The 27,621-nt window shown below is 40.8% G+C and overlaps 1 protein-coding gene across 1 annotated transcript; it reads right to left on the bottom strand.

Annotated features, from left to right (window-relative positions):
• YWHAG (tyrosine 3-monooxygenase/tryptophan 5-monooxygenase activation protein gamma) lies at positions 1 to 27,621 on the bottom strand. The gene is made up of 2 exons (XM_045543080.1): positions 27,295 to 27,621; positions 1 to 3,434 (listed from the first exon to the last, which is right to left on the bottom strand). The coding sequence occupies exons 1-2, from the start codon at positions 27,379 to 27,381 to the stop codon at positions 2,778 to 2,780; spliced, it is 744 nt and encodes a 247-aa protein (XP_045399036.1). The 5' UTR covers positions 27,382 to 27,621; the 3' UTR covers positions 1 to 2,777.

Here is a 27,621-nt window from a genome sequence, read left to right as displayed (position 1 = left end):
TCAGATCTGTAAGTTTATTTGCTCAATGTACGACAGCTACATAATGACTCACATTCATGATATTCCATCACTGAGGAAAACTGCTAAGAATGGTCCGTGTGTGAAATAATTCCTTAGAGAAACACGGAGTTGGAAAAATAATCACTGATTAGACCTTAAAAATAGTTCACTGCATAACATGACAAAAAGCACAAAGGCTCATTCAGAGAACATACTCGTTGTTCTCCTACACTGTAATAGTTATAATTTCACCATGACAAACACCAGACATTAAGATTAAGCTAACACTGGTGTTTCTTTTGCTCCCCCCCCCTTTTAAAAACAAAATATATAACTGCATGTCACTATAGCAACATCCAAAACAAATCAATTTGTTACAATCACTATTTGGTAGAGCAAACTTTACCCCCAAAAGGAAAAATTAAATTAAAAAAAAAACTTTAAAAAATTTGAAGACTTAATTTTTTTTTTGTCATAGGAATACATAACACCTACAGTATAAGTTAATAAATTTCAAGCTACTGTATAGAAATACAACACTAGCATGCACAATATTGTATCAGTGGAGTAATGGAGGCGTAATCATTTCACTGGAGAGACAGTATCATAGGCAAGTGCATTTCTTTTAAAATAAAGAAAAGAAAAGAAACCATTCAAGCTGCTTAAATATCAAGTCTCCCATTCCCTCGTCATTTTTAGCCCTCAGGTATGATTTGATCTTGCATTATTCTAAAAAGCAGCCAGAGCCAAAGCTGAAATTTAAAGGAAAAATAGGTTTTGTAATTCCAGTAAATCATTTCCAAATGCTACAAGGAAGGACACAACACTGCTCACTGGACATGAAGATAAGTTAGGGAAAGCCCCACCTACTCGCCCCCTTCCCCAAATTGGCAAAGCTTTCTTCAGTTAGCTCTTCCAGTAGGCTTCTGTTAGTTAGGACTTCCATTCTAGTGTGAGGAGGGGGCCTTCTAAGGAAAGTCATGCTGGGTAAACTGTGCAATGTTACAGAGCATATTGATTCTACGGTCATCACCAGTCTTCTATCTTCACTGTCACCTGTATCCTGTTACACATACTCGGTTCATAATTGGTAAACTCAATTTTGGTATTAGCAAAAGCATCTGTCAGTTTTTCCTCCATTATTACTCACACCTCTCCTTGCCTAAATAAAAGAACAAACAAAAACTAGTCTGGGGTCATTACCATCTTGGGATTTCTCACTGTTACTGATTTTATTTTAAAAAAAACCAAACAAACAAAAACCCTGAACACACATGTAGTAGGTCATGTTTACAGATAGACAGATTTATCCAAAATGAGAATGAGGTACCTACCCGTAAGACTAACTAAAAACAAATAAACAAATGTGTGGAAACAGCAATGTAATTTCCGTCAATTCCAAAATCTGCACTGACTGCACAAGAGAGAAGTGAATCTCCAGTTTCTGTGCTTTCATTAAAAAGAAGAAAAGAGAAGTAGTTTTGGTCAAGTAGGAACTAAGTATCTATTATCTGGTAATGGTTTTAGTTTATCTTCCTACAACAATTACTTGGGGAAGTAGTATTTTCAGGGAGGAAAAACCGACATACTTACAGGGTTCCTGAAATTTGACAGAATGCTTATGAATATAGCTCTTCCTTTTGGATTTTTCTACCAGTAAGCTTCTAGCACCTGAATTTTCACATGCTGCACCACAGCCTTCTCAAAATGACCACCCAGCTGCTGCCATCCGCGGCTTCCCGACCCAACTGCTCGCCACCAGCACGAGGCACAGTGGGGAAGACCCAAGTGAAGCGGGAACGGCAGTGTGATCCCTGAGGAAGGAGCTGTGGCAGCTTCGAAAGCAGGATATTCTCGGAAAAATACCAACACGATAAATGACATACAGACCTGAATTTTCTCTATTTTTGTGGAGTTTAGCATTTCTAGTAAAATGGTTAATTACTTTTGTGGTGGATTTAAGTTAAGAAAAAAGAAGGACAAAAACCCCACAGCCACCTGCCAAGCACCTATTAACCAAAACCTAAAGTAGCTTTGATTCTCCTCAGGCAAGTCTTTTAGCCTAGGAGACAGAGACAGCAAAACCAACCTGGATAAGGCTGAAGAAGGATGTAAAGCCAAAATAACTAGCAAAGAAAAATACACGTCAATGGCTTGATGTCACATATGGCTGTAATGTAGAAATACTGTAAACTGCAATTTAGTGTTAATACTGTCAACGAATCAGAGACTTCAGCAACCGGCAAGGCCTAAACCATAAGGGTGAATATACCTTACGTTCTAAGTCTGTCAGTGTGGGATCTGAACTGTTCCATGTCTGGTGGAGTACACCCTGAAAAAAATGCACAGCTAAAACAGATGAGACAGAAAGGACTCAGAACTTAAGACACGAGCATATGTACATAAAAATCCTTACTGGAACCACAGAACTTACTGAATGAGGGCCATTCCATTTAAGTTTTCTTTTCGTCTTAAAACCCTATTATCTAGCAATAAGTTAAATTAGAGACAGACAGCTCCACTTGCATTAATCTACAGAACAGTCCATACGCCAGTGTGAGGCTGCTATTCCAATTCCAGCACAGCTAGCCTGACTTTCCACTAGTGGTATTTTGGCAAAAATGTCAAAGAGGCGATCAAAGACAGGACAGGTCGTGGGTTTCTCCCTGGGAAGGTCATCCCTCCCTTTCCCTCCCCCACCCGACCCCCAACTCATGGGAAAAAAATAAAGACTGCAGTAGTAGCATCAGCGTGCGCTGCCAGTCCACCTGGGGGCCTTAATTGTTGCCTTCTCCACCATCGTCGTCTTGCTGATCGCTTGTCCAGAGCGTTAGGTTGTCGCGGAGGAGCTGCATGATGAGAGTAGAGTCCTTGTAGGAGTCCTCGTTGAGAGTGTCGAGCTCAGCAATGGCGTCATCGAAAGCGGTCTTGGCCAAGTGGCACGCTTGCTCCGGGGCATTCTGGATCTCATAGTAGAAAACGGAGTAGTTAAGAGCCAGGCCTAACCTGATGGGGTGGGTGGGCTGCATGTGCTCCTTGCTGATCTCATGGGCTTCGCTGTAGGCCTTCTCAGAGGACTCCACGACAGTCGCCCGTTTCTCTCCAGTGGCTACTTCGGCCAGGTAGCGGTAATAGTCCCCTTTCATCTTCAGGTAAAACACTTTGCTCTCGTACTGGGTCTCGCTGCAATTCTTGATCAGGTAGTTATCCAACAGGCTCAGCACATCCTGACACACGGCTTCCAGCTCCTTCTCTATTTTCTCGCGGTAAGCACGAACCATCTCTATCTTCTTCTCGTTGCCATCTGCAGATGTCTTCTGCTCAATGCTACTAATGACCCTCCAGGAAGAACGGCGTGCCCCAACAACATTCTTGTAGGCCACTGAGAGGAGGTTTCGTTCTTCATTGGACAGCGGCTCATTCAGCTCTGTCACCTGTCAGGAGGAAAGAATAAAAAATTGTCAGGCCACTAAAACCCAATGGATCTATCAGCTGACTAAAGTGATTAGCAGGGAGTTGTGCTGTGTGGGTGCAGGGAAAGGGGATGGGTGGACCAAGCACAAAGAAGGGAGGACGATGTAGCTGATCAACAGTATCTGAACCCCAGCTTCCTCACTAGAAAAGGATGCATGCTATCACACATTGTTCCGTGAAAGAACTGTCACATCTAGGTCTCAGATGCTAAGCTTTGGTCTCAACTGCAGAAGGCCAACAGTTCTCTCACATAACACTGCATACATATCAATGCTAGGGACTTGAAGTGCAAATGGCTTACACATCTCAGCAACTTTTTAGTAAAACAAAATGAATGACAGATTCCTCCTCATCCTGCCCTGTTTTCCAAACTCAGTCCCATCCCTTCCGGGGGAGAGTACACTTAGTCAACTTCAAGTTTACTCCTGAGAAACAAGGAGGCTTTTCTGCTCATATGCTAAGGCAATATGCTAAGGCAATGTGAATTGCAAACCTCAGAAACGAAGTCAAAATTAGGGGCATGGGATTGAGCCTGAGCACTGTGACATTTTAGTGACCTGGGGAACATGTTATTGGTGGTACTGTCTGGCTGAATACAGGTAGCAACAGAAAGGAGAGCCAAGCATGGCACTTCTGAGCTGAAGAGGGCAACAGGAATTAATGCTCTTTCAATGTGGGCATTTCTAATGTTCCTGTCCTCATCGTCCCAAAGACTTATCAATGAGGAAGCTAAAGCAACATCGAACCAATGTTCTCTATTTTTATGACTACCGAACAACTGCTGATAATTAAGAAATTCAGTCACTCACATTTAACATTACACATCTATTTAATTTACCCGATTTCTGTAGTATCAGAGCTATATACTACTCCATTAAGTGTCTGACAACCCCATGAAATAGATTATTTTACAAGAAAGGTAGAGCTCTTGCTTTTCTCCTATTCTGAAGTCACATACCATTATTTGTCCAGTTAACTACAGCTTCTATTGCATCTAAACGTTTGTATATTAAGCCAACAGCTAATACATCAGGAATCCCAAGTCATTCCTGATTTTATATATCTTACAGAAGATCAGATATTTCCCAATCCTCATCTTCTCATGTACCTGTGCACTGTTCATGACAAGCTAATTGCAAAAAACTTCACACTTCTGTTCATCTGTCTGTTCTGCTCCTGCCTAGAACATTCTCCACAGTGTTCCTGCCAAGCAAACCACAACTATCAAGAATCAAGTTACTACTCACTCTTCCTCTATGGAATCTTCCCCAACTCTCCTCTCCCCGCCCCACATCAATCAGCTACACTCTGTCCTTTGGGTACTCAATGTTCCCTATGTATATTGACCACGGCATCTATGTAACATCATGAAGGGTAGGGAGATGAAAATTTAACAAGATATACTAAACTATTAGGGGTTATTCAAACATATTCCTATGTTTGAATAATTGACATTCAGTATATATTCCATTTTTATAAATGGAGGGAAATATTTTTAATGAAACTGGTTAAAGTCACTACTTCAAATAGCATGTACTCCAACATAATTAAATGAGAACACAAACCAAATCATACTTATTAGTTTATTGTAAGCAATTCATTTTTTTAATGAATTGATCAGCAAATGGTATATACTCAAATACTTCCTAAACAGATTAGTAGCAGTTTTTCTCTCCCCACCCCCCGCAGCCTTTTTAAGAGACAGGCGTCTCACTATATTCCCCAGGCTGGTCTTGAACTCCTCCAGAGTAGCTGGGATTACCAATAGGCGCAAGCCACCATACTTGGCTTAGTTTTTTAAAAGTTAACCTTTTACTATCCATTACTGATTCTCCATTATAATGCTAGAGAATGGTACTTCTACCACACATGCCTTAAGTGAAACAGACTGAAGAGCGGGAAAGAACGGTGCTTTGGTACTACTGGAATTCAGAGCCCAAGGAAACCAAGAAAGATGTTTTTTGCTCCACAAGTTCCTTTGCCAACCCCCCCCTTGTGCAAACATCACGTCTCCTGATCTCATCTCACGTCCAATTATTTATACAGTGACTATTTCTCCTCCCTCCCTCCTGTTGAGTTCTGATGTACATACAAGTAGCCCAGAAGACTGGGGCTTTCTCAGGCCCACTGTTTGCTAATTGACGCAGCGGCGGGGGGACAAGCCACCTCATTTCTCTGGGTCTTGGTTTTCTTATCTGTAAAACAGGGATTTCTGCCTCTTTGGCAAGTTTATTACACAGCTGTATCAGAGGAATCATAAAGTGTTCTTGGTACAGTAAAGCACTATAGAAATGTGAGCAATTACTTTTGAGAATAGCTTGAACAATTTTCCTTCATTTTAGTTCCCACCACAGGCGGTATGTACGTTTCTTGCGAAATAATCTCCTAGCTTATCTTCCTGTATCGAGTGTCTCTTCTCCATTTCACCCTCTTCCCTATTCTAAACTGGAACTTCCCTAGCTACCTTACAGCCATAAGCCTTAGCATCGTACAGCTTGAAAAAAACTCCCTGACTGGCTGTGAAACACGCTGAAGCCTCAGGTGCTCCTGCCACAAGCCTGTCAGATCGTCACTGAATGTGCAGACAGTGCAGACCAGCCACCCTCCGGCGCGACCCAGCAACTGTCTCCGCTGCAAGGAGAGGCTAGCGTGCCGAAGGCCACTGAGATCAAGTTCTGGCCTTTCCCCTAAATCATGCTGTCCTTATTTCAAGAGCCAGGAACTATTTAAAGCTCCAATTACTTCACCAGCACACTATACGGTTGAGTCTCCTGCTGCAAGTGAAGTCTGGCTGCAGAGCCCGGGGGCAGCAATTTGTTCTTATGTAAAGTTTGTCTAGTTGCCTCAGACAAACTGGAACATGGAGATTATGAAAGCCCAAATCACCTTTAGATGCAGTAACTCAACCACATTTGGAGCATACCCAGATGGCCTCTAACAGTGAAAAACTAAGTTAGAAGGAAAGGCTTCAGCTCTAAAAAGTCTGCTCAAAAGAAAGGAAAAGTTTCTCTAAAAACCTTACATCAGAATTTAAAAAAGTCTTTAGATTAAAATGACTTGTATGAGAATTAATCTTTCTTTTTATATTAAAATAAGAGATCCCAACCATACTAATTTTAAGTCAAAAGATATTTTTCTTAAAAGGACAAAAAATTATTCCAATAGTGTCCAAAAACGTTTAACCAAGACAGAATGACTTTTCAGCATGGGAAGATAGGAGATATGTATCATTTGGGAAGAAAGGTAACATTTTTCACAACAGTCATAAAACTGCTTCTAAGAATGCAACACGTGTAAATAGGGTCCCCAAAATTTATTGTCATGGTTGTTGGAAAATACAGAAAGTGTAAGTATGTGTTCTCCAGAGTTGTATGTTCTGCTTAAAAACAAAACTGAAGTTTCTCAACTCCTCCAAGCTGAAGTTCAAATTTCTTTTGATAACTTATTATAGATAGAGAGCTACCAGTAAAAGGTCAGAAAATCTGTGTTATTCTCACCAACAATTTAAAACACAGAACCCAGTCAACTGTTCTCCCCTAAGAGTTGATGAGAGAAACCTTTTCTACCTCAGATTAGCAACTCTTGAGATTCTTGGAAAGCTACTTAGATGACTTTCTGACCTTAAGTCTTAGAGTACCGGGTCATTCACAATTTCTTTCACGTATCTACCAAGAACCTTAAATTGTAATGAATGCAACTTTAAAATTTCAAACTTCTTAAATAAGATAAATATTCAAAACAATCTGATAATTAATTCAAGATAAACCTTCAATTAATCTTACTTTATTTAAAATGTATTTCTAGGCTGGGCAAGATGGCTCACACCTGTAATCCTAGCACTTTGGGAGGTCGAAGCAGGAGGATTGCCTTGAGGTCAGGAGTTCAAGACCAGGCTGGGCAACATAGCGAGACCCATTTCTACAAAAAATAGAAAAATCAGCCAGGCATGGTGGTGTACACCTGTAGTCCCAGCTACTTAGATGCTGAGGCAGGAGGATTGCTTGAGCCTAGGAGTTTGAGGTTGCTGTGAGCTCTGCTGATGCCACTGCCCTCGTGCCCAGGCAACAGAGCGAGACCCTGTCTCCAAAAAAAACCCCAAATAAATAAAATGTATTTTTCTATCTTGCACAATCTTGTGTAAAAGTTACAAAATGATGGTGAACATACATAAGATGCATTGATTTAATAAAACTGAAAATCTCTACAAAGAAAGAACATAAATAAGTTCACATCCAAAAACTAAGCTAGGATAGATGAATAACAGGTAGAACATAGAGGATTTTTAGGACAGTGAAAGTATTCTGTATAATATTAATACCATAATGGTGGATACATGTCATACATTTGTCAAAATCCACAGAATGCACAACGCCAACCATAAACTGTGGACTTTGGGTGAAAATGACACGTGGTTATTGGGTGATAATGACAGTGTAAGTTCATTAATTGTAACAAATGCAACACTCTGGTGGGGGGTGCTGACAGTGAGGGAGGCCACGCTCTATGCAGAGGGAGGGGGGACAGGACTCCACTCAACTCTGCTGTGAACATAAAACTGATCTAAAAAATAGTCTATTTTTTAAAAAAGCTAACAGCCACCAGGTGTACTATCTGGCACCATCATACATTTTCTGTCCTCTTAGGATTCTCAAATTCTATCACCTGAAAGGGCCAAGAGGCCATGAAAAAGGTAAATGCAGTGACTGCTATATACAAACATTCCACCCTAAAAACAGAAGATAAGAGATGACAAGGTAAACGGACTCAGTATCTATTCATCATGTGGGCAGTGGAATAAACCACTGCAAATGGATGGGACACGGTTCAGCTTGATTATAATTAATTGTGTATTCTAAAGCCAACCTATTCTTCTAAATAATAAGCTAAAAATTTTGAAAATAATCTTTAGTCATATCTGGCATATCTGAGTAAGATGCTTTAAACTTGAATTCTATCCTGTGTAGGGAAGAGTTAACACAGCAGGCTTGAGACTGCCAGCTTTAGAAAGGCCACGTGCAAGGCCGGCCCCTGGCTAGCACCGGAGAATCTGGACACAGGGCAGGTTCCTGCCATTCCCAGATAGCAATGGCTCCCTGTCCTTAAACTGGGCAAACAATGTGGTTTATGCTAAACACCTATTTTCCAACTGGGCAGAAGCAGGAATTTTGGTATGGGCCAGTAAGCAGAGGGTGCCTACACAACCACCCCGATAAAAACTTTGGCCACTGAGTCTCTAACAGGCTTCCCTGGTAGACAACATTTCTCACACGTTGTCACAACTTGCCAGGGGGAATTAAGTGCATCCTGTTTGACGTCCCTGGGAGAGGACTCCTGAAAGTTGTACCCAGTTTCCTCTGATTTTCATTCCATGCACCTTTTCTCTTTGCCGATTTAGCTTTGCATAATTTCACTGCAACAAATCGTAGCTGTGAGTACAACTATACGCTAAGTCCCAGAAAATCACTGAACCTAAGGGACCCGAGTACTCTTAGGGACCCCCAACACAAATTCATTCTAGAAAACTTGATTAACATGTCCTATAAGGTCTGATGACAAGGCCACTACTTATCAAATAATTCACCAAGCATTCATGGAGCATCTAGTGAATATGTCACACAGTACCACACTGTGCTGAAGGCAAATTAGTGAGATATATATGCTCAAGATACTCAGTCTACAAGGAGGACAGTATCCATCACAGAGGTATCTTTAAGGTAGCAAAGCTGTCTGGAAAGCTTAGAGGAAATTTTAATTAGAAAGTAACAACTTTAGCTCAGTTTTCCCAGCAGCAATCGCCCTGGATAAAAACTGCACAAAAGGGAAACTCCAGGAAGAGGAACATCCTGCAAGAGTCAGGAAGCATACTCAGAGCCAAGCTCAAGGTCCAAGGTGAGAGAACTGGGTGAGAAGCTGGGTTTTGCTGACAGCCACCAGTCCTACCTTCTCTTCACAACTACCACATTTAAGGTGGGTATTACACTCACAGGCATGACTCAGAGGAATGAAATGACTTTCCCTCAAAGTCACACCATAAACACACAGCACAGCTGGGAAACAAACTCGAACACTTTGGCTTCGAATCATGTATTCTTTCTCCAATGCTGAGTCTCTGATGATGTAAATACTGCAACATCGCAAAGAAAGGGCTAATTTCTCTAATATATAAAAACCTCCAAAGAATTTATAAGATCAACCGTAATAGAAAAAGCGGCAAAAAGAATGGGCAGTTCAGAGAAAATAAAAATAGAAAAAATGTCCAACCTTATTCATTACAAATGTTAATTTTTCTATTAGATGGCCAAAGCTTAAAGTTTAATGACTCACTCACTGTGAAGATGACAGTGTGCCTAAACAGGCACTTTTATCCATTGCTGGAAAGTGTAAATTGATTCCTTTTTAGAGGACAATTTGGAAAGGACTATCAAAATTACAAATGTTCAAAGACCTGTGGACCTTGCAATTCCATTTCTAAGGATTGCACTGCATTATTTTTAACAGCTAGTCTGGAACAACCTAAACAATCTTTGATTTATGGGGACTAGTTAGAGGACATATGCACACCACAGAATTCTAGACAGCCATTAAAAATTACTTGTATATTCACAGTATACTTCTAGGAGGGTCTGAAAACAGGCTGGGAAGTAGTCAAGGTTGATTGGGTTGAATTTTGTAGCAGGTACCAGTAGCACCTATTCAAATAAACCGTTTCCACAATTCACCCTGTTATTCATACCCACAATTAAAGTTAAAATCCAATTGTGAAAATCAAGTTTTCAAAAAAAGCCCAAAGCCAGCAGTTTTATGTAAACAAGTTTATGAGTTGGGCACATCCAGCACTATGGGAAGCCAAGGCAGGAGGATGGCTTAAGAACAAGAGTTTCAGACCAGCCTCAGCAGTTTCTACAAAAAAACAAAAAAAATTAGCTGGGTGTGGTTCTTCACACCTGTAGTCCCAGCTACTCAGGAGGCGGCTGAGGCAGGAGGATCACTAGAGCCCGGGAGTTCAAGGCCACAGTGAGCCTGGGCAACTGAGGGAGACGACCCTGTCTGAGGAAGACGACCCTGTCTGAGGAAGACAAGACAAAACAAAACACCCACCCCTACCCATGTTTATGGATGTATACAACTAACTCAAACCCACACTTTTCTGCTTTGTGCTCACTACTCAATTTCTATAAAAAACACCAATTCCTTTAAACTCAGTTATATAAAAATCCTTCATTATATACTTATACAAATTAGAGCTAGTTTGGCTGGGCATGGTGGCTCACGCCTGTAATCTATAATTCTGGGAGGCTGAGGTGGGAGGATCACTTGAGCTCAGGAGTTCCAGACCAGCCTGAGAAAGAGCAAGACCCCGTCTCTACTAAAAATAGTAAAAATTAGGCGTGTGGTGGCATGCCCCTGTAGTCCCAGCTACTCGGGAGGCTGAGGCAGGAGAATCGCCTGAACCCAGGAGTTTGAGGTTGCTGTGAGCTAGGCTGACACCATGGCATTCTATCCCTGCCCGGGCGACACAGCCAAGACTCTGTCTCAAAAAACCAAAACCAAAAACAACAACAAATTAGGGCTGGTATATAGAATATATTGCACAGTTGATCCTTAAACTGCATGGGTTTGAACTGCACAGGTCCACTTATGTACAGATTTCCTTCTGCTTCTACTATCCAGGACAGCAAGACCAATCCCTCCTCCTCCGCCCACTCAACATGAAGACAATAAGGATGAAGACTTTTATGATGATCCAATTCCACTTAATAGAAAGTAAATATGTTGATAGTTTCTCTTCCTTATGATTTTCTTAATAACATTCTTTTCTCCAGCTTATGCATGTAACACACAAAATATGTGTTAATCAACTGTTCATGTTATCAGTAAGGCTTCTGATCAACAGTAGGCTATTAGTAGTTAAATTTAGGGGGAATCAAAAGTTATATACTGATTTACGACTGCACTCCTAACCCCTACATTGTTCAAGGGTCAACGGTACAGTTCAGCCCTGTTTTGGTGAACTAACAATTCTAATATTTTCCCGGCTTATTCTCTATGGTTTCCAAATATCACTTGTCCCTTCCTGTAATTATACCTCTTATGCCTGTATCACATCTTACTACATGGACAATGACAATGTCAGTAACACTTTTGCTTATGGGCATTTTTGTTTTGTTTTGAATTTAATGGGACTATTTCCAGTGTTTCCTTCTTAAATATTAATTCTTGGTTTAAACTGTATTTTTCTCTATCATGTTAAGTATTCCTCTATTCCATAGTTTTCTAATAAACTTTTGTAATCAGAAATGGATTCTTTAACAAAATTATAATTCCTCTTCTAACCCTCCAGAAAATCATTTATGATTAAGTATTATTATTCCCATTCTAAAGATAAGAAAATTAAGGCTCAGAGCCCAAGAACAGAACCCAAATCTATTGGCTCAACACCCCACATGCTTTCCACTATACAACTAGTTCTTTTTTTTTTTTTTTTTTGAGACAGAGTGTCACTTTGTTGCCCGGGCTAGAGTGAGTGCCGTGGCATCAGCCTAGCTCACAGCAACCTCCAACTCCTGGGCTTAAGTGATCCTACTGCCTCAGCCTCCCGAGTAGCTGGGACTACAGGCATGTGCCACCATGCCCGGCTAATTTTTTGTATATATATTTTTAGTTGTCCAGATAATTTATTTCTATTTTTTAGTAGAGACGGGGTCTCACTCAGGCTGGTCTCGAACTCCCGACCTCGAGCGATCCATCCGCCTCAGCCTCCCAGAGGGCTAGGATTACAGGCGTGAGCCACCGTGCCCGGCCTACAACTAGTTCTTAACAAAGGAGGGGAAGCTTTGTATAAAACACTGTCCCAGGCAGCCCTCCCCCTTGAAGATTCAGACCAGTACTGCATGGGAACCACATGTATCTATTTCTCCAGGTTAAGAACTGTAGCACTGTTCTTCAAAATGCTGAGTTAGCATATGACTCAGTAATTCCACTCCAAGGTACGTACAAGAGAAATGAAAACGTAACATCCATACACAATCTTGTAGATGAATGTTCATAGAATCATTAATCATAACAGCCAGGAAGCAGAAACAATCCAAATGTCCATCAAATGATGAAGGGATAAACAAAATGTACTGCTAGCCATACAGTGGAATATTACTCAGGCATAAAAAAATGACGCACTCACTGATACATGCTACATGGATGATCTTGGAAACATTTTGCTAAATAAATGAAGCCAGTCAAAAAAGACCAAATATTTCAAGATTCCAGTTATATGAAATGTCCAGAATAGGCAAATCTGTAGAAAAAGAAAGCAGATTAGTGCTAACTTAGGTCTGGTTTCTTTTTTGTGGGGGGCGGGGAGGCAGGGTTTCTTTTTGGGTTGATGCAAATGTTCTAAAACTTACTGTGGTGACGGTTACACAACTGAACATACTAAAAACCATTAAATTGCACCGTTTAATTTGGTGAATTGTATGGTATGTGAATTATATCTCAATAAAACCGTAAAATTGCTGCCCTATATTATTGTTTATTTATTTATTATTTTATTTTATTTTTGAGACAGAGTCTCATTCTGTTGCCCGGGCTAGAGTGAGTGCCGTGGCGTCAGCCTTGCTCACAGCAAACTCAAACTCCTGGGCTCAAGCGATCCTCCTGCCTCAGCCTCCCGAGTGGCTGGGACTACAGGCATGAGCCACCATGCCCGGCTAATTTTTTCTATATATATTTTTAGCTGTCCAAATCATTTCTTTCTATTTTTAGTAGAGACGGGGTCTCGCTCTTGCTCAGGCTGGTCTTGAACTCCTGAGCTCAAACGATCCACCCGCCTCGGCCTTCCATAGTGCTGGGATTATAGGCGTGAGCCACCTCGCCCGGCCTATATTATTGTTTATATCGCACTTTCACACATACCAACGATTAACTATTAGCTCATTTGTTTGATGAGTTCAGAATTCCAAATATTTCACGCACTTACACAAAGAAAACCCACTATAACAGAACACAGACCTCTGGCTCTTGTATTTAATTCTCCCCTTGTGACTTCATATAAACATCTATGTAGTCTAATGTAGGTTATATTTCTCAATATCCTCTCCAAAAAGGAGAACAAGAGGGTCTGTTTCCATTTATTGCATGGGTATCAAAAAGCAAAGGTGAAAAAAAAAAAAGGATAAGAAATTTACATCCCCCACCATGGGTATTTTTCAATACCCAATGGAAGCCTTCAATCCTACCACTATCGTAAAAAGGAAGAAAAACATACTAAGATAACTCACTCTCCAAAATGCAATCTACACACATACACATCCCCAAATCAGCACTTCCTGCCCTCTTACCAACTCTTAGTGAAGGTCTTTGACCCTCCACCTGCACACCTGCGTGAGAACTCAGCCACCTTCAGAACTCATTCCACCTTCAGAGATTAATAAGTATTTGATTTCACATTAAGGCAAAGTTTATCCCTATAACTGCCATTTGCCAGCCTTAAGAATTTTATCCCTTGAGGGCCAGAATCATTTCTTGAAAACTTGTGAAGTTAGTTCAACATTTCCCTGGGTCTTCTCTAATTCTACCATTTCTATGACCTGGTTACAAGTCCCCGCACCATCCCGACTCTTCTCCACAATGTGCTGCAGTTTGTCAGAACCCTTCAGCCTGCTATTCAGAATATGACTTCAAACCTCAGCCAGCTATTTTCTGAACTCATCAAACAAATGACCTAGTATTTATAATTACTAGTTTTATCATAGATCTGTTTTTTGGGGTGGTGGAGGGAGGATTTTCCTACCAGAAAAATTAAACAATCTGGTGTATGTAAAAGTTGCCGTATAACTTACAATGTGCACTCTGGGAGGCCAAAGCAGGAAGATCGCTTGAGGTCTGGAGTTTGAAACCAGCCTGTGCAAGAGGGAGACCCTGTCTCTACTAAAAATAGAAAAAATTAGCCAGGCATGGTGGCTCACACCTGTAGTCCCAGCTATTTGGGAGGCTGAGGTGGGAGAATCACCTGAGCCCAGGAGTTGGAGGTTGCAGTGAGCTATGATGACGTCACTGCATTCTAGCCAGGGTGACAGAGCAAGACTCTATCTCAAAACAAACAAAACAAACTATGTTGTAGTGCTGCAGTTGTTTTTAAAAACAACTTTACTGAGATATACTTTATTGGGTAGAGACCAGGGATGCTGGTGAACATCCTACAATGCACAGGGCAGTCCCCCAGCAATAGCAAAGCATAATCTGGTCCAAATGTCAATATTAGAGGTAGAAAAATCCTGCTGCAGGTTATCAATATCCAGATCATGATACTCAAACTCTTCCTCCTATTACTTATCTCCCTTCCTGCTTTTTCACATTTACATAATGCTCCTACTCTACCCCTATAACAGAGTTCAGACATGTGAATCACCAATGAATAGCCTCTTCTGAATGTCTGTCAAGTGACATAAATCTATACATGATGTACCCAGCCCAGATTGTTTGTAAAAATGGCCCTGATAATTCCTCCCCACTTGCCTTCCTTTTCAATATGATTTTGCTGCTTCTTCCATCAAGAGGTGGAATGTATTTCTCCACCCCTGCAATCTGAGCTTAGTCATGTGACATGCCTTGGCTAATGGAACCTTGGCAAGTACCATGCAAGCGAGCCTTGTGCACTGGGACTTGCTGCTGGGAACCTTCCACCACCACACAAGGCAGCCTGGGTTAACCTGGAGGTGAGAGACTATGTGGGTGAGGCCACTACAGTTCATCCAGTCCCAGCGGAGCTAGCCTAGAGCAGCTACTCAGCCAAACCACTGAATTGTGAAAAATAACATTCATTCTGGGTAGTTTGATATAAGCAAAAATTAACGTTAACTAACATACTTGTTTTAAAAGTGTATTTCACGGATCCAAAATCAAATGACTTCTGAAAATCAAATCATACACAATTCCTAGTGAGATGTCAGTCAAAGCCCTGTATCTATTTTCCCCCACAAGTGCTATTGTTAACTGCCATCTACACCACATGAAATGAACTGTAGGACCAAGCTACAGGACTTTAAGCAAAAATAAGGACATTTTATTTGCCCAGATTCACCCATTGCTCCAGTATGATCTCACTTTTAACATTAGGAATAGGGTGCAATGTACATTACTTGGGTGACAGGTACACTAAAAGCCCTGACTTCATCACTAAACAGTTCATCCATGTAACAAAAAACCGCTTGTACCCCCTAATCCACTGAAACTAAACAAAACAAGAAAACAATTAGGAATATGGCAAAGCTCTGCAGAAAGAATCAAATGTCTTGAAAAACTCCAGATAGACTATGTTTTAATTCTCCCTTGGCTAGTCAAATAACCCTATTCCAAAATTAGTCAAAAATGTTCTTAAACGTACCCATATTGACTTCTTCATAACAATCTCCTTTTTCGGGTCTTTTCTTTGCTTCTACAATTTCTCGTAGAATCAACGTCATTTTCACTTTCTATGGAATTGTTTACCTGGTTCCAGACCCCTGGTTCTACTTCCATTATCCCAAGGCTATTCTCAAAAATTAATTATAAACATTAGTTTAATGAATTCATCAATTCTGACAACTCACCCCAAACCACACCCTTGACCTTACTCAGAATCATCGCTTTTAAAATCAAACTTTTATAACCTCCAATAGTTATAGTGGGATGTCCCCACTTCTGCCTACTGGACTCACTCTTGAACCCTACACCATGCTTCCCCCAGCCTGTTCCCCCCAGGCTTTATTCCTTCCTTCCAAGGTTCATCAAGATCCATCAATTCAATTATTAATATCAACTTTCTTGTGCTTGTCAGTCTGCTTACACCATCCCTAAAACATGCAAACGCCCAAGATCTAGGGGAGCGAGGGAGGAAGAGAACTACAGTTGGAGTCACTACAAGCTGCCTGACAATCCTAGGTCACTCCTGCCTCTTCACAGAGGAATGTGATCACTAGTTAAGCCAATTTTAAGAGGTTTTGTCCCCAAATAACTATACCTAACACTGCCTCTTCTCTGAGGGCCAAAAAAGGTGTTTCTTCCCTGTGTATTCCCATTGATCATTCTCTTTCCTGTATTCTCCCCTCTCCTACTCTTTCCTCTTGACATACAGTCCACCTTCAGGTTTAAAATAAACAATGCCTTTTGATCCCATCACTTCCCGATTCCTTCAAAATCAAGGTTCTGGAAATAATTCTAAACTTGTTACCATTTCTGCAATCTTTCATTGACTCCTCACTACCACTGTAATCACTCTAAAGTCATCAAATTGTCTTCCTACTGCACGAATCCAGCATTCTTTGTCTTCACCTTAAATCCTAATTCACAAAAGAATCTAACTGATGACCACGCTCCTCCTCTGTGAGCATTCTTTCCTGTCTTTTCTTCCTCATTCCAGCCACTACTTACTTCCTCATGCCAACCATTCCCCAGGGTTTCACGTTCTGAACTGAACTCTACATTTTCCCTAGGTGATCTTACTATGCGAAAGGTTAACTGCCACCGACAGAAGATTCCCACTAGAATATCAGTTCCATGAGGGCAGGGTTATTATATTCTCCAGCTCTCAGACCAGCCTGGATATTAGTGGGTCCTAAATATCTGTTTACTTAATGAATTAATAGGTAACGCTGAGTACTTACACTGTGCCGGACTGTCCTAAGTGCCTTTCACGCTAACCTGTAGCCAAGTGAATTTGTCTCCACTTAAATGTTTCCCCAACTTCAGCATGACCACAAGTGAATTAATCTTTTCCATCATTTTCCCTCCTTTCTGATTCCATCTCCAGCCATCCATTTCTCCCACTCAAACCTACCCTCCAGGTCCTTGTCCACATACTCAGCCCTTAAGACCCCTGCAGTCTTGAACTCATCAGCCTCCCTCCTGGACTGCCTCACTGTCCCCTCCTATTCAATTTCCACATTGCTGTCTGCGATCTGTCCAGACCAAAAATTAGATTATGGTCCTCTTTAGCCTGAAATGACTCTCCATAGGTTAAGGAAAAACAAACAAACTCTATAAGGCCCTGCACAAACTGGTTCCTATTGACCTCTTTAGATTTATTTCCTGCTACCCCCTCAAATGCACACCACTGCAGCATCCCCTGAATGCAACTGACAGTGGATAAATCAATCATGCAAAAGATTCCTGCTCCTTCTACATCCTGAAATTAAATATGCTATTCCAGCTTGTGCAAGAGGGAGACCCCCATCTACAAAAACAAAAACCAAAACCTTAGGCCCACCTAAGCATTGTGGTGTGCCCAGCTACTTGGGAGGCTGAGGCAGGAGGATCACTTGAGCCCAGGAGTGTGAGGTTGCAGTGAGCTAAGATTACACCACGGGACTCTAGCCCAGGCAACAGAGCAAGGCACTGTCTCAAAAAAAAAAAAAAAAAAAAAAAAAAAAAAAAACCCACAAGAAAACCATGCTATTCCCTTTGCCTAGATATTCCTTCCTCCAACCTTTCCCCCTCCCTCAAGCCCCAAAAAAACACTCTGCCCAGGCATCACTTCCTCTAGGAAATCTTCCCTGATGCCCAGTGTGAATGTCCTGTGAGTCACAGCACTCTGAGATTACCTCCATTTTTTCAGTGGAATATGCCCACAAATGTTCAACAACACCCGCATCACAACTCTATCTTCCCTATGTGATTCTGAATCACTATCATTCATTTCTCCCACCTGCCTGGAATGTCTACAAGATATTCAAATGCCTATATTCAAATGTCTACAAAAATATTTTATATAAAATATAAAAATTAGCATCTTTCTTCCATTCACCTTCACCTAAATCCTCTCAAAACATGTTCCATACTCCAGCTTGTGAATTCCACACAAAACCATACTGCTTTTGATATACAAAAAAGTTATTATCTTCCTCCCAGATCTATTTCTTGAGTGAGGTGTAAGCTTCCATTCAGTTCTGAGTGCCATCCTTTCACCTCCTGGCAATACCTGGAACACTCCAATAGCAAAACCACAGCACTTACCTCCTGTTAAAAATTTCAAGTTCTCCTTTGTTAAATGATACTTAAAACATACTGCAATCATGGGATCAAATGACGTTTTCTAAAAGAAACCAGATTACACTTAAACTTTTTAAACAAGGGCCTTAGATTTAGGGGAAAAAACACTTTTAGCTCAAGCCTTAGGCAAATCAAACCTTTCCACCTATAAAATGGGAATAATATCACATTATAAAACTGTCATGAAATTAAATGGGAAAAGTATATAAAAGTGTTTCCCAAGGTGACAGCATTATGTCAAACTATATTGCAGTATTTTATCTAATAGTGTGTAACTTAAAATTTTCTAAAGATTTTGGTCAGTGCAGAAATTTCCAGAACGTTAAAAAAAAAAAAATTCACTAAAAAGCACGCTAAGTTTTCCATTATGGCCCAAATACTTAAGCGACCTCATCAACATTTCAGAATAATGCTATGCTGCAACAGCTCAGTAAATAATGGTACTGACTTAAATTTTTACAACAGATACCAACACTTGCTAAAGAGTCTTTAGTCATCATTTATTAATTCTCACACATACACGGCCAGATGAACAGAGAAAACCCAGATCAAAACAGAAGGCACCGTAAAACCAAAATAAGAGCTAGTTATAACTCATTCAGCAAATGTATTTGAGGATCTATGTGCCACAGTTCTAAATAGGTAGTCAGTAAAAATAATATTTTAAACTATATTTAAAATATATTTTTAAAATTTAATCTGTTACTATAGCTGTTTGAAGTTTACCACATTGTTTTTCCTTCCTCAATAAATGGATCTAGTTCCAAAAATCTAGTCACTTTCTGCAAGATCATCAAATCATGAAAAAATCATTAAATTGGTCAGCTCTACACTTCTTAACATGGATTCAAACCCAGGCTGTCTGGGCCTAGACTGTGTATATTTATTTACATATACACACAAAGCATTATTTTATTTATATATGTACACACACGTTTAAACTCTATGACACAATCATAGAGTATACCACTAAGGCAAAAATTATTTCTTAAAAAATGTTTGGGGCTGGGCACAGTGGCTCACACCTGTAACCCTGGGACTCTGGGAGGCCAAGGCAGGAGGATCACTTGAACCCAAGAGTTTGAGGTTGCAATGAGCTATGATGATGCCACTGCACTCTAGCGTGGTGATAGAGTAAGACTCTATCTCAAATAAAATAAAATAAAATAAAATGAATTTAAAAATAAAGTGTTTGGCAGGCAACAAAACCAAACTTGTTTATTCACATAGCCCCCAACAAAACTGGGTGTTAGCTCTTCTATCAAATTAGTGATTATCATCAAAAGCAACAGAATTGCCTGTTAAAAATGGGGGGTGGGGGGGGCACCAAAAAGAGGCCCAGAACAGTCCTGTGATGGTAGCAGAACTCTTCCTTTAACCCACAAATGCAACACCATCTTTTCTCTACCCACTCACGACCCAGCCAGCTTTCGTCCCCCCACGGGAATCAAGGCTGAGGGAGGCAGTGCTCAGCTATCAATTTAAAGGAAGCGCTCCTTTTAAAATCAGGGAAAAAATTGTTACCAGCCATCTGGATTAAATAAATGCTTATGCAAGAAACTACACTTTGAGGTTGCCAAATATGAATGTAAAGAGACTTTGCTAGTAATTCGAGCATTTGTGGCCAAAAGGGATAACTTTAGGTAGATAAAAAGTCATCTTCCAAAATGGTAAATTATCCCAAAGAAGGCAAGAAGAGTAGAAAAGCATATAAATACAAAACTGGCCAATATGCTGGACAACAGTGAAACTGTGTATATGGGGATTTATTGTATTATTCATCCTTATTTTTGTATGTTTGAAAGTTTCCAATAGTAAAAGAAAAAGCAACCATTCCAACCACAAGAAAGAAACAAGGGAGTTGGGGCCTTGCCCCAAGTAAGCTAGCAGTCAACCTCCCCTCTGCTTCAATGTTTTCTTTCTAGAGTAGAAAGGGCAATAGGTGCCTTTCAAATTTTAAACCATTTGTATGTAATACCTATACAAGCAATTAAATTTTTCAAAAAAATTTCTTTCTGGGAGGCCGAGACTGGAGGATTGCTTGAGGTCAGGAGTTGGAGACCAGCCTGAGCAAGAGCAAGACCCTGTCTCTACTAAAAACAGCAAAAATTACCAGGCAACTAAAAATAGAAAAAATTAGCTGGGGATGGTAGCTACTCGGGAGGCTGAGACAAAACGACTGCTTTAGCCCAGAAGTTTGAGGTTGCCTGAGCTAGGCTGACACCATGGCACTCCAGCACAGGTGACAGTGAGACACTCCCAAAATTTTTTTCTTGGTAGAGACAGAGTCTCACTCTGTCGGCCAGATTGGAGTGAAGTGGCAGATCATAGCTCACTGCAGACTCGAATTCCTGGGGTCAAGAGCTCCTCCCTCGGCCTCCCAAAGTCCTGGGATCACAGGCATGAGCCACCTCGCCCTACCTTTTTCAAAACTTTTAAGAGATAATACTCAGTACAAGTGAGAGCCTTAAACATTATCTATTTTTTTAACAATTCCACTTTTTAATGTGTCTTAAATGCATAAATTGTGTTTAAAGCTTTAGCCACAAAGATTCCAGATGCTCCTCAACAATTGGTTCATAGGGACATAACCACATCGTACCAGAGGAGCTTACTGAATGTCTATCACTTTCTAACCATTGAAAATTTGAAAAATCATCGCAAATAACTCTCTGCATTGATATCAATATTTATAAACGTAGGCTGGGTGCAGTGGCTCACGCCTGTAATCCTAGCACTCTGGGAGGCCGAGGTGGGAGGATCGCTCAAGGTCAGGAGTTCAAGACCGGCCTGAACAAGAGCGAGACCCCGTCTCTACTAAAAAATAGAAAGAAATTAACCGGACAACTAAAAATATATAGAAAAAATTAGCAGGGCATGGTGGCGCATGCCTGTAGTCCTAGCTACTCGGGAGGCTAAGGCAGTAGGATCGCTTAAGCCCAGGAGTCTGAGGTTGCTGTGAGCTAGGCTGATGCCACGACACTCCAGCCCGGGCAACAGAGCGAGACTCTGTCTCAAAAAAATAAATAAATAAATAAATGTAAATTTGGAAAACATCCTAAATGCTAAATAAAAAAATTAAATTATGACACATCCACAGGATTATTCAGTCACCGAAAATACTAATGACAGAAGAAAATATCATTGAAATAATGTCAAGTGAAAAATGGCAAGGTACAAAAGCAAGCTAAAAACTGTAGAAAGAGACATTATGGAAATATTCCTGAATGTTAATCATTTATGGTGATTCTTGTCATCCTCCTCCCCCCAAATTTCTAGCATCCTAAAGGCACTGACATTTTTTTGTCTTCAGTAATCCCGTTGATGATACCCTTCAAAAACTAGACTCCCTTAGAGAAGCATAAGCACTCCAAAATCCAAGATATTCTGGAACATTCCTTTCCTACTCACTTGTCCCCCCACTAGCTTTCCTTGCCTCAGAACGCCCTTTTCCATTGTTTGTATCTTCCTCTCCTGTTCTCTTTGCCCTTCTAGATAGGGTCATTTTTTTTAACCCAGTAGGAAAGAAACTAGTGTCTACTTCTATCATATGATGTAGTTAGACCAGATGTAGGTCCTACGTGAAGAGTGGGGTATGATTCAAGAACAGCATCCACCCACTATAGCCTAACCATGCCAGGCAGGCCCTCACATAAACGCACACCTGCAGGAAGTACAGGGTTATGACTTGCATGGCTGCTATCCACGCTGGACCTCTGTGCAAAGACATGCTCACTATTTCATGCTAGACTGCTACCAAAGGACTACTGCATAGAACAAATTCAGTCTAAAAAACTTCAAGCTTAGTTCTACATCTGTAAAGTACTATACATCATAGGCAACTTTGTTTCCTAGGTCTAGATTTTTTAAAATGGTAGCTTAATATCATATTAATAATTACTTTTAGTAAGCTAAAGCAATTTAAATAACCCCTATGGCTTCAAAAGAAACCCGCCTTTTTGAAGCCTTCCCCTAGCTCCCTCTGCCATTCTGCAATTCTCTGCCCACTGCAGCTGCTCTTCACGCTCCGCCTATGGGGAGTGTTAAGTGACTCCTCTTCAGCTACTGTCATTACATGTTCAGCTGGTCACTGCTGTCACTGTCATTTTCCCAGCCTGGACACACCTGTTCAGAAGGGGAAGCTGGATACCTGGGTCTCACTCACCAACACTGGCTTTAGATCGAGCCAAAAATGAAGATGACCAATTATTTTATTTGGAATTTTATTTTTAATGTGATGTTAAAAACCTACATTTGTAAGAACACTTTCTTTTCTACTTACCTATTCACAACCAAACTTAATGTATCTCTTTCTGTGGGACACACCCTTACAAATGAAATGCTGATGGTAATTTGGCTTAGACTTCACCAGTTCTTTGAAAAGAAAGAAAAAAAGACTCATGCAAATGGTCTCTAAGATTTATAATATTTATTGTTTCTACAAAATCATGGCTATCAAACCAATTATGTAATGATTTATCTTCGAATTACAGCTTTCTTTGGGGAACTTTTTTTTATCACCTTTCATGTAACTAGTTTTCTACCACTCAAAGGTACAAATTAGTTTAGTAAAATAACAAAATTTCCAAGATTTCTACAAATGCCAATTTAAAGTAAGATAATATGGGTTGGTGGTTAATTACATAGGCTGGAGTGCCTGGTAAAGCGCTATGGAACAGAGCTTTAAAAAGGCAAAAGAGAAGACAGGGGTTTATTAAACTAAAAGTGATTTTTCCCTTTTACTATTACACATATAAAGTGGTCCTTGCTTCTTCTCTTCCATGTTCCATGGAATCTGGTAGGAAAACAGAAATAATCCTTGCCAGATAAAAGGTTAGGGCTGGTGATATTGGGGGTGAGAATAAGGGAGGATGGTAACTCTCATTCACTTTTTATTCAGCGCCTGACAACAATGGATTTAGGATCTTACACACTGGTGTCCCATCAGTTTAGACCACCATGCTAGAATAGCTCAACACTCTTAGTACCGCAGTGTTCATCAGAGCACGGCCACCACACAGGAGGCAAATCATTTAGAATAAAGTCAGCCTTGGGGCTGAAAATGAGTCATGAGAACACCAGCAGAATTTCCATCACCTCAAATTGTTAATGGTTTGCTCAGACATCACATAAATTACTCTTATTTATTTGGGTGAACATTATATGGCTTTTAAGTTCTATAACTTTTTAAATGGAAATACAAAACAAAGTTAACTAAAGCTAAGTCCCTTTTTTCAGTTTATGCTGAAAAGGTTGAAATGTTAGAAAACAAAGAAAAGGGATAAATAATTATCATTGGCTGTGAGCTGTTGTGGGCACTTCATTATTGACCCATTCCTGAATCTGTAATCGTGTTTTTAAATCCAGCCAGCCACAGTCCAGACCAGCGTCACTTTTTTAAAATACCATTTTCTCATTTTTTGAACTAGATAGAGGTGATGACTGCACAACACTGTGAATGCACTAAACACCACTCAAGTGTACACCTGAAATTTTATGTTATGTGACTATGTTAAGGTTATGTTATGTGACTTCTACCTCAATAAAATAATAATATAATAATTATAATAATTTAGAAATTGGCCTCATAAATAAGGCTTCCCCAAGTACTAGAGATGAAATCCCACCCAGGGTGTACCATTAATCCAGAGGACTCTAATAAGGATGCATGTTTAGCAACATCTTTTATCTCAATAGAATTCAAAACACACATGAGATTTTCTAAATTAGAATAAGCACTTAATATTCATTTATTTCGAAGGATAACACATACAAAGCAAACTGTTAGCTGTATTCTTTCTACCCCAAAGAAGAGAACAATTCAAACCACATGACTTAGAATAATGGTTGGCAGAACTCCACCTCTGAAGGGCCTGCAGAGGTGTCATTACTCCATTAGCGATAATGGCTATTGATCTAGCCTCCTGGGAGAGCTAGCAGGAAAAATGGAATATTTAAGATAGTAAGAATTTTAAAGTCTATTGATTTCAGTAAGAAGACTTATATATATATATATACACACATATATAAAATTACGATAGCCTTTTGCCACCCATGCCGGCCCCCACTGAGTTAAATTGCTTAACCCAGTAATTTCAACAAATTTAGTAGCCCAGAACCTTTTTCTCTCCCCTCCCCAGGCAAGTACCAGTAGCCTACTTAGAATATTAACTTCTCAAGAGGCTATTAAAAAGCCAAAGGCCAAGCCATATTGTCTAACAAGTAAGAATCATCTAGGTGTTCACTCTCTCGTTAAACGCAAGACTAAACATTTGTCTTAAAAGACCTAACTTTTCTCTTTCCCCCTTTCCAAAATACTGCATTAATTACAGTATTTCTATCCTGGTCAGCTACATACAACTATCCCTTTGCACAGATCCCAACAGTGCCATTACTAGGATAATTTCCTTAAATGCAAATAAATTTTAATCTCTTATCATCAGGATGATTTCAGCTTTAAGAAAATGCTCACTTGAACGGTAAGACTGAGTTTTTTCTCTGGACTTTCCAAATCCTCCCTTATGACTTTCATAAACAAGGGAAGAAAGAGTTTAAGTAGTTACCGTTTTGGAGAACCGACTACATTCTTTATTTAATCCCTACAACTTTTTCAAGTAGTTACTGTCCCATTTTATAGATGAGGAAAATGAGGATCAGAGGGAAGCCTATTTCTTCAAAGTCACAATAAACAAGTTTGAAAAGGGTTTTTTATTTTACAAACTGTTCTTTTCTCTACTCTGTCAAGAAGCAAAAGCACAAACATAGTAAAAAACAACCTTCCCAAATCCTGACCTAAAATGTTTGCTTAAAATTTGTTTTTATTCCATCATTGTCCAATATTTTAAATAAGTGAGATGAAGGTTTAAATATATTAAAGCAGCCTATAAACTTTTGTTACAAAAGTAGAAATAGGAAGGTGAATAAGGCCTATCTAGAGGTCACTGATACGCACGTCTAAGGGTAGATGAAATTTTTGACCAATTCTTATCTGAAGGAAGATGAAGTGCTCAACTCCACCTGGCTTATCAGCTAATTTCTGCATTACCTTGGACAAATGCCATTTGCATACTCCCTACCAGCCCTTAGGTGCATTGCAGCCTCTGTGTCATTGTGAGTGACATCACTGGGTTGCTATGGATATAGGTGCGAGGTCACTCGCTTTCCTGTGGAACTAGAAATATGGAAAAATTAGAAGAATCTAAGTAACACAAACTAAAGATATTTCCAATATTGATACCTATTAAAAGTGCAACTTACATCATCTGAGCATTAAAATGTAAGACAGCAACTGTGGCCACCTATTAATACAGCAGTATTCCCAATTTCAGAACCATTTCTCTTAGTAAAATAAAAACCTTTTTTTGTTAATGTAGGTGGTTTAAATATAAAGGCACTATCTATTGTCTTTTGAGACCTGGCAAAGTTATTCAAGGATTGATCTGTAATACCTATACTACTTCATTTAAAAGATTTCAACATGCAAGGTACACTCCTGCATCCACTTCACACTGGAGATGCATTTTAAAACCTTTGTTACATAAGGCAGGAACTCAAATATTAAGATCGTGGGAGACATAAATCATTAATTTTCCACCTTTAACAAATGTTCAATATTTCCCCCCTCTAATATTAAAACTGGTTGACAACCCATTAGATAAATGTAGTGTTAATGACAAAATGGTGCAACACAAGGAGGAATCTGCATCCCAGACAAAATGCGACAACTGGAGATCAGTAATCTCTTTTCATCAGCATGGGGTTGCACTACCTTTTTTTAAAAGCCTGATATATATCTAACAAAACAAATTTTTAAAAAAGACTTTTTCCCCTTTAAAATAACTCCTCCCAGCCTCCACCCAGTCTAGGCTCTCTGCAATATGACAAATGCAGAATCTTCTGGAATGACTTGAGACTGCCTCCCACCACCGCTTTGTTTGCAATATCAGATCAGACAGAATATTTTTTTCAACTTATAGGAATTTCAACAGACGCGTGCCTGTTTTCAAAAAAGAAACAGCATATGTCAAATTGAACCAGTCACCTAAATTCACCACCTTTATTTTAAAGGCAATACCTACCCTTTTCAATACAAAAGCATTAGAAAAAATGGAGATGACACGTTAAGAACAATCAATGAAGCCGCTAGAGAGACAAACGTTCCCACTTCCTAAAAGCCTGAGGACTTGCTTTGGGGAATGGAGAAAGAGGAGCCTTTTGTTAAGAAAAACGTGAGCAAAGAGGTTTCGATTTTGCACCATTAAGCCCAGGTTTTCAGGAGAGCCTACATTTTTCCTGGAGAGGTTCTAAAGGATCTGTCAGGAGAGACAGTGGAGAGGATTTGGGGGTGGGGGGAGGTGTGGAAAACCGGGAGACCTGCTGAGTGAATGGGAAAGGCGCCGCCCAGACACCAGGGAGAGAAAGAGGAACCGCATCCATGCGGTCCCCCGCCCCCACGCCTAGGCTGGGAGGAGGGGAAGTGGGGCACAAAGGATGCGCACGGCCCCCGCTCAAGTCCCCTGCGGACCCGCAGGAGCAGGGGTCAGAGACCCCGCTCCAGAGACCAGCCTAGCAAGATCCCGCCCCAACCCGAGCCCGCGGAGGGCCTCGCGGACGCTGGAAAGAGCTCGCGTCACAACCTGGGTCCATATCGCTATCAGGACCCTCCCCAGCCCCTCACCGAGAGTGATGGGGCGGCCACCCTGCAGTAGCGACAGGCGACTAGCCCCTGGGCCTTCCACGCCAATGTCCGCGTCTCTGGAGGGGCTGGGGCCAGGCGGGGGGAGGGGAGGAGATACTCACGTTCTTCATGGCCGCGGCCATGTCGTCGTAGCGCTCCGCCTGCTCGGCCAGCCGGGCTTTCTGCACCAGTTGCTCGCGGTCCACCATTTTCGCGGGCTGCGTCGGGCCGGAGGAGGAGACTGGGGCGGCCTGAAGGGCTTGCAGGGAGGCTGCGGTGCGGCTGGAGCCCGTGTGATGGAGGGACCGACCCACGAAGCGAGCGACTGAAGCGACAGCAGCGGCGCACAGGAGGCGGATGGAGCTGCGACCGCGGGACCGGGCGCAAGGCGGCTGCGGCTGCTGTGCGTGCCGCGGGCGGACAACCCCCTGCGGCCCCGCCCACGCCGC

Source organism: Lemur catta, chromosome 2, assembly GCF_020740605.2.
Source record: "Lemur catta isolate mLemCat1 chromosome 2, mLemCat1.pri, whole genome shotgun sequence".
NCBI lineage: Eukaryota > Metazoa > Chordata > Mammalia > Primates > Lemuridae > Lemur > Lemur catta.
Note: the sequence above shows the minus strand (reverse complement) of the source record. Positions and strands in the feature narration are given on the sequence as shown.

Coding starts and splice junctions, on each gene's coding strand:
- YWHAG (XM_045543080.1), bottom strand. CDS start 27,381: ATGGTGGACCGCGAGCAACTGGTGCAGAAAGCCCGGCTGGCCGAGCAG. Junction 3,435..27,294: donor TGGCCGCGGCCATGAAGAAC/GTGAGTATCTCC, acceptor TCCTCCTGACAG/GTGACAGAGCTGAATGAGCC.